Source organism: Oncorhynchus nerka, linkage group LG28, assembly GCF_034236695.1.
Source record: "Oncorhynchus nerka isolate Pitt River linkage group LG28, Oner_Uvic_2.0, whole genome shotgun sequence".
Taxonomy (NCBI): Eukaryota; Metazoa; Chordata; class Actinopteri; order Salmoniformes; family Salmonidae; genus Oncorhynchus; species Oncorhynchus nerka.
The window spans coordinates 23,272,799-23,284,363 of NC_088423.1; the positions used below are offsets into that span (position 1 = coordinate 23,272,799).

An 11,565-nucleotide genomic window follows, 5' to 3' on the forward strand; every position below is an offset into this window, starting at 1 on the left:
TGGATTTGATTTTTGGAGTACATTATACCCTACAGAGGGGACAGGCTATACAACTTACCATACGAGGTCCGGAGCCTGCTGTTTTTCTGTTCTACATGATAATTAGTTGCACCCACCTGGTGTCCCAGATATAAATCAGTACCTTAAACGGTAACAATGAAAAAACTCAGTGTGACTGGCGTCGATTACAGAGTTGAGTTTGAGGGGCCTACAGTATACTGTGGAAGCTTGAGTTTAAATTGTGTGTTGTGTAACACTTTGTTTATAAGTGCAGTAGGCTAGTCGTCAGTCATGCTTGAATTGTGGTTTTTATCAAGGGTAGTCTACGCAAACGGCTTCAACTGTTTCACCTTGTCAGAGGAGTGGATGGGAAGGGAGGACTCACCAGCCAATAACTACGGGAATCTTCCCGTAAAAGGTCACGCACTGATTATTTATTGGCAATCTGCCAAAGCGCGCGCATGTGTGTGTGTGTTTACTGGAAGAACCTCAGAGCTGAGGAGGTGGAGCCTTCGCTCTACTCGTTGACCGCGGTAACACAGCTACGTCCGTTTGCTAGAGAGAGAGAGAGAGGACACCGACGTCTTTACCGATACATTCATCCGTCGGTTAGAAGAGGCCGTCTATTCAGAGTTAATGACAAAGTTAATAAATGATTTAACACATAGACATTCGGGGACTTTGGATATTTTCTCCCTGGAGAGGAACGCTGGAGCCGGGGACAGGAACAATCTCCAAGGTAAATAAACAGGCTCCATACCCGGGGAATAGAGTGCTGCTGTTGCTGTACATGGTGCATAAAATAGCATATTGCATATGTGTGGAACAGTGCACATATTAAGCAAGACGTAGCAATTGCGCAAAAACATGATTATCATAACGGAGATATGGGAAGCCATTTGTGCCTCCAAAAACATCACAGGGAACCAGCTCTACTACAGGCAGCTTAATGGCGCAATGCAGAACAGGACTTTGCTTTTGGGATGTATTATACTCATTATACCCAGATAGACAGTGCTATGTTGTACACTCTTGGAAGGAAATATGCTTCAAATAACCTTTTGGTGTTCAACAGATTGCCACATACCTTTTTTTTTTAGGTCAAAACTGTTCCTTGAGGAACCTCTCTGAAAAAGTTATTCAAGGAACCCCTGTGTAAAGCATATAACAGTAACCTTTTTGTGATGCAAGGGGTTCAATTTTGAACCTATTCAATAATATATTGTAGTGGCAATGGCCTATCAGAATATTGGAGGCATGACTTTTAGTTATTTTTGTCCCCCCTGTAAGAGTAAATGTTATTCATGTTCATCATGTTAACCCTTTGCTATATTGAAACATTAAAGGTTGTTCCAAGAACCCCTCAACAAACCGAAGGTGCAAATATGAACCCATTGACTGCAATGGCTCCTTGAGGAACTCCAGGTTTCCTCGAGTCAGCCTACACTCTTAGAATTAGGGGGTAAGTCACATTTCTATTTTGTGGCTGGAAGGGGCCCCAGCTCAGCTCAGACAGACACCATGTTTAGCAGCTGCAGAGCGGGCAGTTATGGCATCTCTTGCCGCTTCAAGTAACAACTAGCATCGGCCCTTGGTGAATGGAGATCTATTTAATATGGAGCTGGGCCTATTACGTCTTGCTCCAAATGCACTGATCAGCAGCACAGTGAGACGGCCAGACCCACCCACCTGGGGGTAGCCTATTTACCATGAAACCCAAATGCACTGATCAGCAGCACAGTGAGACGGCCAGACCCACCCACCTGGGGGTAGCCTATTTACCATGAAACCCAAATGCACTGATCAGCAGCACAGTGAGACGGCCAGACCCACCCACCCGGGGGTAGCCTATTTACCATGAAACCGGAGAACCATAGAGCTCTGCTGGTGAAAGCAGCAGGCTGCATGGGAATGAGGTTATTTATTCAGAATGAACCTGGACTCATTCATAATAACCTGGTTAATTATAATAACCCCCCCCCAGTGGTAAAAGAGAGTTTGAGCTGAGCTGTTTAACACTGTGTGTGTGTGTGTGAAAAGTTATTTGAACCTTAACGTCAGAGATGATAATGACCTGACTGACAACAGGGATCAAGGTTCAAACCTCTAGCTGAATGTTTGTGGGTGTGTAGCTATGTGTGTTTTTGTGAATGTGTTTTATATACAGATGATTTACTCCACCATGTGTTGGCCTCCATATAGAATCAGTGGAAAAAGACTACTTCACACCTTTGAAGTGTTCACAAGAAAATGTATGATAACACATTTCTGCCCCCTGCTCTCTCTCTCGCCTTTCTCTCTGCAGCTGTCTGCAGTGGGTGGTCTCTCTGAGGTCCTCTTTGGACTGCTCCTCAGTGTCATCGCTCTGGGAAACGTGTGTGCACCCCTCTCCCCCCTCCTTCCTCACGCCCTCACCCTTTTCCCACATCGCAAACCCTCTTCATCCCTTCTTCTCTCTCTCCCTCCTGCCCCCTACTCTCCCTCGCCCTTCCCTGCTCTGGACCCCCCACCCCTCGGTCAACGAGCCGAGCGTGGGGGTCAGGGCGCCATGGTAACCCACAGCAGACGCGACCCCCCCACAATGAGCAGCATGACCCCCCCAGAGCCCAGAGGTCAGGGGTCTCATGTGCACCACCTGCGCTATAAACCCTTCAGCTCACATGCACACTACCAACAGGTCAGTTAAATACGTCATGACTGTGTCAGTCAGCTCCACATGTACTCGAGGTAAACTAGCCAGCCTTTTACTGAATGCAAACCCATCATTATTCCTCCCCCAGTCTCTTGGTTTGTCCAATTGTTGTCTTTACAACATAGTACAATATGGTTCCTCTTGTTGATAAATCAATCCACTTTTATTGGTCGCATACACATATTTAGCAGATGTTATTGCGGGTGTAGCGAGATGCGTGTGTTCCTAGCTCCAGCAGTGAAGTAATATTTAACCATACAGACATCTAAAAAGTTAAACATATAATTAATAAATATAGAAACATTAGGATACATATACATTGTCCTCGGAAAGTATTCAGACCCCTTGACTTATTCCACATTTTGTTATGTTAGACTTATTCAAAAATTGATTAAATAAAACAATTTCCTCAGCAATCTACACACAACACCCCATAATGACAAAGCAAAAACAGGTTTTTAGAATCTTTAGAAAAACAGAAATTACTTTGCTATGAGACTCGAAATTGAGCTCAGGTGCATACTGTTTCTATTGATCATCCTTGAGATGCTACTACAACTTCATTGGAGTCCACCTGTGGTAAATTAAATTGATTGGACATGATTTGGAAAGGCGCACACCTGTACATATAAGGTCCCACAGTTGCATGTCGGAGCAAAAACCAAGCCATGAGGTCGAAGGAATTGTCCATAGAGCTCTGAGACAGGATTATGTTGAAGCACAGATCTGGGGAAGGGTACCAAAACATTTCTGCAGCAATAAAGGTCCCTAAGAACAGTGACCTTCATCATTCTTAAATGGAAGAAGTCAAACTGAGCAATTGGGGGAAAGGTCAGGGAGGTGACCACCAACTCAATGGTCACTCTGACAGAGCTCTAGAGTTCCTCTGTGGAGATGGGAGAACCTTCCAGAAGGACAACCTTTCTCTGCAGCACTCCACCAATTAGACATTTATGGTAGAGTGGCCAGATGGAAGCCACTCCTCAGTATTTTATTATTTATTTTATTTTACCTTTATTTAACTAGGCTAGTCAGTTAAGAACAAATTCTTGTTTACAGTGACGGCCTACCAAAAGGCCTCCTGTGGGGACGGGGACCTGGGATTAAATATATATGACAAAACACACATCACAACAAGAGAGACAACACTACATAAAGAGAGACCTAAGACGACAACATAGCAAGGCAGCAACACATGACAACCCAGCATTGTAGCAACACAACATAACAACAACATGGTACCAGCACAAAACATGTTACAAACATTATTGGGCACAGACAACAGCACAAAGGGTAAGAAGGTAGAGACAACAATACATCACACAAAGCAGCCACAACTGTCAGTAATAATGTCCATGATTGAGTCTTTGAATGAAGAGATGGAGACAATGGTCCAATTTAAGTGTTTGTTGGAGCTTGTTCCAGTCACTAGCTGCCGCGAACTGAAAAGAGGAGCGACCCAGAAATGTGTGTGCTTTGGGGACCTTTAACAGAATGTGACTGGCGGAACGGGTGTTGTATGTGGAGGATGAGGGTTGCAGTAGATATTGCAGATAAAGGGGAGTGAGGCCTAAGAGGGTCTTTCAAATAAGCATCAACCCGTGGGTCTTGCGATGGGTATACAGAGATGACCAGTTTACAGAGCAGTGTTGAGTGCAGTGATGTGTCCTATAAGGAGCAGTGGTGACAAATCTGATGGCCTAATGGTAGTCATACCTTGTGGATTGGTAATAATCTGAGAAAGATTTAGGGAGTCTCATTGCTTTAGGACTTGGTCAGGTGGTTTAAGCATGTCCCAGTTTAGGTCACCAAGCAGGCCAAATTCAAACTTAGAATAAGGGGCCAGGAGAGTGCTTAGGGCAGGTAGGGTACAGGCCGGTGCTGATGGAGGACGATAGCACCCAGCAACAGTCAACAAAGAGCTATTTGAAAGTTTAATGCTTAAAACCAGCAAATCAAATTGTTTGGGGACAGACTTGGTGGAGACAACCGAGCACGGAATGTGATTCTTTGTAAAGATTTCCATTTCTCCACCTTTGGAAGATCTGTCTTGCCGAAAAAGGTTATTACCAGAAAGGTTAACATCACTATTCAAAACACACTTCCTTAATTAACCACTTCTCGGTAATGACAAACACATCTGGATTGGAGCTGTGAACCTACACTTTCAATTGATACATTTAGGTAATAAGCTTCTAGTGTTAACGTACAGAAAACACAGGCTTTTACGAGAGCAGACATCAGTGAAGCAGATATCTGAGATATCTGAGCACAAGTCAGAATTGGGACTAGCAACAGTAGATGGGCCAGGATGTACATGCACATTTCCAGATATCATCAACAGTAATCCAATCAAGGCACAGCATAGTGAAAGGCACATGACAGCATGCTTTGAGTTTGCCAAAAGGCTTCTAAGAAACAAGATTCTCTGGTTTGATGAAACCAAGATTGAACTCTTTGGCCTGAATGCCAAGTGGAATGTCTGGAGGAACCCTGGCACCATCCCTACGGTGAAGCATGGTGGTGGCAGCATCATGCTGTGGTTACGTTTTTCAGCGGCAGGAATTGGGAGACTGGTCGGGATGGAGGGAAAGATGAGCGGAGCAAAGTACAGAGAGATCCTTGATGAAAACATGCTCCAGAGCACTCAGACTGGGGTGCTAAGGTTCACCTTCCAATAGGACAATGACCCTAAGCACAAAGCCAAGACAACGCAGGAGTGGCTTCGTACAAGTCTCAATGTCCTTGAGTGGCCCAGCCAGAGCCTGGACTTGTACCCGATCAAACATCTCTGGAGAGACCTGAAAATAGCTGTTCAGGTCTCTCCAGAGATGGATCTGCAGCGAAGAATGGGAGAAACTCTCCACATACAGGTGTGCTAAGCTTGTAGGGTCATACCCAAGAAGAATCTAAGCTGTAATTGGTGCCAAATGTGCTTCAACAAAGTACTGAGTAAAGGGTCATAATACTTATGTAAATGTTATTTCAGTTTTTTTTACTTTTCAAAAATGTCTGAACCTGTTCTTGCTGTAACTTAAAAAAATGTGGAAAAAGTCAAGGAGTCTGAATACTTTCTGAATGTACTGTGTGTGTGTGTGTATGATGGGATGTACAGACATTATGGTTAGAGTATGTACTATATCTGAAGAATAGTATATGTACAGCAATAGTTAAATAGGATAGGCCTTGATTAAAATACATTATAGTAAAACATTGTATGTAAACATGATTAAAGTGACCAGTGTTCTATGCCTATAGGGCAGCAGTCTCTAAGGTGCAGGTTTGAGAAACCGGAGGGTAGCCGGCTAGTGACAGTGACTAAAGTTCAGGGCAGGGTACTGGGCAGAGGCCGGCTAGTAGTGACTATTTAGAGATCTGATGGCCTTGAGTGAGAAGCTGTTTTTCAGTCTCTCTGTACCAGCTTTGATGCACCTATACTGACCTCACCTTCTGGATGGTAGCGGGGTGAACAGGCTGTGGCTCATGTGGCTGAGGTCCTTGACGATCTTCGTGGCCTTCCTGTGACACCGGATGCTGTAGATGTCCTAGAGGGCAGGCAGTGTGCCCCTGGTGATGCCAACATTGGGCAGACCTCACCAACCTCTGGACTGTGCAGTTGCCATCCCAGACGGTGATACAGCTCGACAGGATGCTCTCAATGGTGCATCTGTTAAAGTTTGTGAGGGTCTTAGGGGCCAAGATGAATTTCTTCAGCCACCTGAGGTTGAAGAGGGGCTGTTGCACTTCTTCACCACACTGTCTATGTGGGTGGACCATTTCAGTTTGTCAGTGATGTGTACTCTGAGGAAACTTGAAGCTTTTCACCTTCTCCACAGTGGACCTGTCAATGTGGATGGGAGCATGCTCCCTCTGGTGTCTCCTGAAGTCCACGATCAGCTCCTTCGTCTTTTTAACGTTGAGGAAGAGGTTATTTTCTGGCACCACTCAGCCAGATGCCTCACCACCTCTCTGCCGGCTGTCTCGACATTGTTGGTAATCAGGACGACCACTGTTGTTGTGTTCAAACTTGATGATTGAGTTGGAGACGTCCGTGGCCACTGTCATGGGTGAACCGGGAGCGCAGTGAGGGTTGCGCACACACCCTTGTGGAGCCCCCGTGTTGAGGATCAGCGTAGTGGTGTTGTTGCCTACCTTCACCTCCTGGGGGCAGCATGCCATGAAGCCCAGGACACTAATTTAGTTTATTGGGTACAGGAACAATGGTGGACATGTTGAAGCAAGTGGGGACAGCAGATAGGAAGAGATTGAATATACGACAGTGTATGTATACGACAGTGTATGTATCGTAGATATTGTCATCACTATTTTTAAGCAATAAAGCACGAGTGGGTGGGGTATATGGCCAATATACCGTAGCTAAGGGCTGTTCTTATGCACAAGGCAATGTGGAGTGCCTGGATACAGACCCTTAGCCATGGTATATTGGCCATATACCATAATCCCCCGAGGTTCCTTATTGCTATTATAAATTGCTTACCAATGTAATTAGAGCAGTAAAAAGAAAGGTTTTGTCCCGTGGTATACCTGTGGTATACAGTCTGATATACCATGGCTTTCAGCCAATCAGCATTCAGAGCTCGAACCACCCAGTTTATAATATACAGTAAGTAACCTATTCTTCTCCTTGCTCCAGGTGCTGTGTGCGGTGCGTAAGCTACAAGAGAGTGGGTTCTACTGGGGTGCGGTGGGGGGTCGTGAGGCTAGCTCTCTGCTCCGCTCCCAGCCCCCCGGGACCTTCCTGGTTCGAGACTCATCCGACCACCACTACTTCTTCACACTGTCTGTCCAGACGGCCCGTGGGACCAAGAACCTCCGTATCCACAGCCAGGGGGGAAGCTTTTACCTGCAACCTGACTCGTGCTGCACACACATGCCCCCTCGCTTCGACTGTGTGCTCAAACTGATTGGACACTACATGGGGAAGGAGGGGCGAGGTGGAGAAGCAGCAGGAGGAGGGGAGGCTGGGGTAAGGGCGGGGGGAGGCACGGCTGCGGTGGCAGGGGAGACTGTGGGGTCGGGGACTGGGAGTGTGTATCTGATACACTCAGGGGGAGAGAAGGTTCCATTGGAGCTGCGTCGACCCCTCCCCTCCTCCCTGTCCTCCCTCCAACACCTGTGTAGGAGGACCCTGAACGGACACCTCGGGGGCTCGGCCAGCCCCGACACACACCAGCTCCCTCACACACTCAGGAACTTCTTGGAGGAGTACGATGCCCCTATCTAACACACACATACACACAAAAACACACACTCACACAGTTCAGGTTTGGGGTTTTCCACTCTAACGGTTGAGGATAGGATTTGGAAAGGGTAAGCTGTTCCAAATCGATGCCACTGCTTTCTTACCAAGGGGAGCCTAATATAGGTAACCATTGATACTCCTCCACTCTTGGACAGACCGTTAATGGGAGTTAAGACGAGACTGGGGGGGTTAAAAGTTGTTGCCCTCTCAGCCAGTGACCCAATCTCCCAGCGGGTGCTGTGATTGGGTAGTCAAAAAGATTGATAGGTCGATAATGCAGACCGTGACATGTGTGGCTTTAGGAGTATAGCCAGAAGGTTGTTTGGGGTTTGTTGTGCTGCTGTGGCTGAGGTATAGCTCCTTCTATTGATCAATAGAGGCTTTCATCTCCTCCCTTTTATTCTCCTGTTTGACATGTAGAATGGGCTCAATGGACTGTGAGAGGGAGGGAAAGGAAGCGAGAGACAAGGAGAGAGGCGTAATGAGAGTGTCTGGAGAACAGCAGTGTGTCAAACGAAGGGGCCAAAAGCAGAGTGAAAGTGTTTGTGGTGTCGTACACATTTCCACTGCTGTATGCCAACTAGCATAGCCTCATAGGAGGGTGTGGGGGATCATGGCTGAAGACAGCCACGAGCCTCACAAACATACACAAGACACCACGTACATACAGCTTACAGTGCTGTGAAAAAGAATTTCAAATTTTCTCTACTTTTGCATTTTTTAATATTTTTTTCTCCCCAATTTCATGGTATCCAATTGTTTTTTAGTAGCAACTATCTTGTCTCATCGCTACCCCTCCCGTACGGGCTCGGGAGAGACGAAGGTTGAAAGTCATGCGACCTCCGATACACAACCCAACCAAGCCGCACTGCTTCTTAATACAGCGCATCCATTCTGGAAGCCACCCGTACCAATGTGTCAGAGGAAACACCGCGCACCTGGCAACCTTGGTTAGCGCGCACTGCGCCCGGCCCGCCACAGGTGTCGCTGGTGCGCGATGAGGCAAGGATATCCCTACCGGCCAAGCCCTCCCTAACCCGGACGATGCTAGGCCAATTGTGCGTCGCCCCACGGACCTCCTGGTCGCGGTCGGTTACGACAAAGCCTGGTCGCGAACCCAGAGTCTCTGGTGGCACAGCTGGCCCTTAACCACTGCGCCACCCGGGAGGCCTACTTTTGCATATTTTTAATACTGAATTATCAGATCTTCAACCCAAACCTAATATTAAATACAGGGAACCTGAGTGAACAAATAACAGTTATATACTTATTTCATAAACACAGTTAGGCAACACCCAATGCCCCTGTGTGTTAAAGTAATTGCCCTCTTACACTCAATAACTGGTTGTGCCATCTTTAGCTGCAATGACTGCAACCAAATGCTTCCTGTAGTTGTTGATCCGTCTCTCACGTCGCTGTGGAGGAATTTTGGCCCACTCATGCATGCAGAACTGCTTTAAGTCAGCGACATTTGTGGGTTTTCAAGCATGAACTGTTCGTTTCAAGTGCTGTCACAACATCTCAATTGGGATTAGGTCTGGACTTTGACAAGGCTTCAAATTTGTTTCTTTTTAGACATTTTCATGTAGACTTTGTTTGTTTTGCATCATTGTCTACCTGCGTGACCCAGCTGCGCTTCAGCTCACAGACGGATGGCCTGACATTCTCCTGTAGATTTCTCTGATACAGAGTAGAATTCATGGTTCTGTCTATTAAGGCAAGTGGTCCAGGTCCTGAGGCAGCTGAGTCATGCAACAAGACAATGATCCAAAACACACAATCATGTCTACATGAAAATTGTTAAAAAGCAACACATTTTAAGTTTTGGAATGGCCTCAAAGTCCAGACCTAATCCAAATTGAGATATTGTTGGAGGACCTGAAACAAGCAGTTTATGCATGAAAACCCACAGATGTGGCTGAGTTAAATCAGTTCTCCATGCAAGAGTGGGCCTAAATTCCTCCACAGCGATGTTGGAAAAAATATGCAAAAATAGAGAATCCAAAATGGGGCGAATTATTTTTCACAGCACTGTAACTGCAGCTTTGGTAGCTCTTCTGTTAGAATGTGATGGAGATGCTTCTGTGTCTTTGTCTTTCTTCCCATCTCTCCATCCATCTACTCAGATGTATGATAACACTAACACCGCTCGCTCGCTTATTTATATAAATAGATAGATCTCTCTCTCACTCAACCCCAAAGCTAACAGTGGATATTATTTTAGTTCCTGGCAGGCAGGAACAATACGTGTCCCAAATGCCACCTTATTCCCTTTAAAGTGCACTAGCCCTGGTCAAAAGTTGTGCACTGTATATAAAATTGGGTGCCATTTGGGACACATTCAGAAACAAAAACTGAAGCCGAACATAGTCAGTAGTCCGGGGGGGGGGGGTTGAAGGGTGAGGGAAGAGTGCTGAAGACGAGTATGGCTGAGGCTGGATGAGGGGGGGACATGCAAGGAGGATTGGGGGAGAAGCGGTAATAGTGAGTGAGTGGTGAAGGATGAGTAGGCAAGATTGTTTTCACACTGGGCCACAGAGACAACAAATCCTTCATTTGAAGATGATGATGATGTTGTGTTTAGCTAAATCTATGTCTTCCTGATAGGAGCCTAGTTAGTAGAAGAGCAACGGTTGTAATTTTTAACATCTATTATCGTCATATCAACCTAATGTGTCGCACCAGCTCAGCTACATGTGTGTGTCAGAAGTATTTGTCTTTTATAAAGACTGCTCATAACCTCGCCACTAGACTGGCAGACAGTGCAAGCCCAACTATCTGGAACAACAAAAAACTAAAATCATTTCAGAAGAGAAATTAAAGATTGAACTTTGCACATATTTATATTTCTAAGATATTTCAACAATGTATATTAAAGAGCACTATTTTTACTAAATGTAACTGATTCTCCTTGTGCCTTCATTTGTCTGTTGGATACACACATTTCTGTCTCTCTGCTTTTTGAGTATCACACTTACATGGTGTAATCAGTAAACAAGTGCTATGGTTTAAACATATACAATGAGGTTTCCTGTACTGAGAATGCACACAGATGAATAAACACAATCACACTTACACAGAACATCTCGCAGCTTTCTCACACCATAAAGGAAAAAACACACCTACACAGTTTCATTTCTACATTGTGGTTTCTACCTCAAGTTTTTTAACCCGAAGGTACAGCTGCTTTAGATCACACAACCACATGCATGCACACACACACAAACAAACCCTCACACACACCTTTACCGATACTGCCTCCCCTTCTCCATGAACCGATTAGATTACATAATTTACCATTTGGTTATGTTTTTCTACTTCACAAACGTAACACAAAACAAAATGCCATGTAGGGGCAGCGATAGCTTAGCTTTAGGCTGTATGGTAGACGCGCATCACTCTAACAAACACAGATTCCAAAACCAAATTACTTTATTCCACAGGTTTCCACAGATCTTCAACTAAGTAACAATACCAAAGGTAAGTATCTTCAGGTACGCACAATTATTTCCACAGAGATAACAATTAGGATGTGGTAAGAAAACCGTATGACAACAGCTGAAAAGTGTCCATTACAACTAGAGATCTAAAATGTAAATAAACCCACAAG

General features: G+C 45.4%; 1 protein-coding gene across 2 annotated transcripts; it reads left to right on the forward strand.

The window, feature by feature from the left end:
- The first annotated feature begins 284 nt into the window (after positions 1-284).
- LOC115113014 (suppressor of cytokine signaling 3-like) lies at positions 285-10,856 on the forward strand. Of its 2 annotated transcripts, XM_029640190.2 has the most exons (4): positions 285-739; positions 1,347-1,462; positions 2,306-2,677; positions 7,347-10,856. In XM_029640190.2, the coding sequence occupies exons 3-4, from the start codon at positions 2,549-2,551 to the stop codon at positions 7,935-7,937; spliced, it is 720 nt and encodes a 239-aa protein (XP_029496050.1). In that variant the 5' UTR covers positions 285-739; positions 1,347-1,462; positions 2,306-2,548; the 3' UTR covers positions 7,938-10,856. The 2 variants fall into 2 exon arrangements, with proteins under 2 accessions (XP_029496050.1, XP_029496048.1); XM_029640188.2 differs by having other exon boundaries at positions 1,347-2,677.
- The last annotated feature ends 709 nt before the right edge of the window (positions 10,857-11,565 follow it).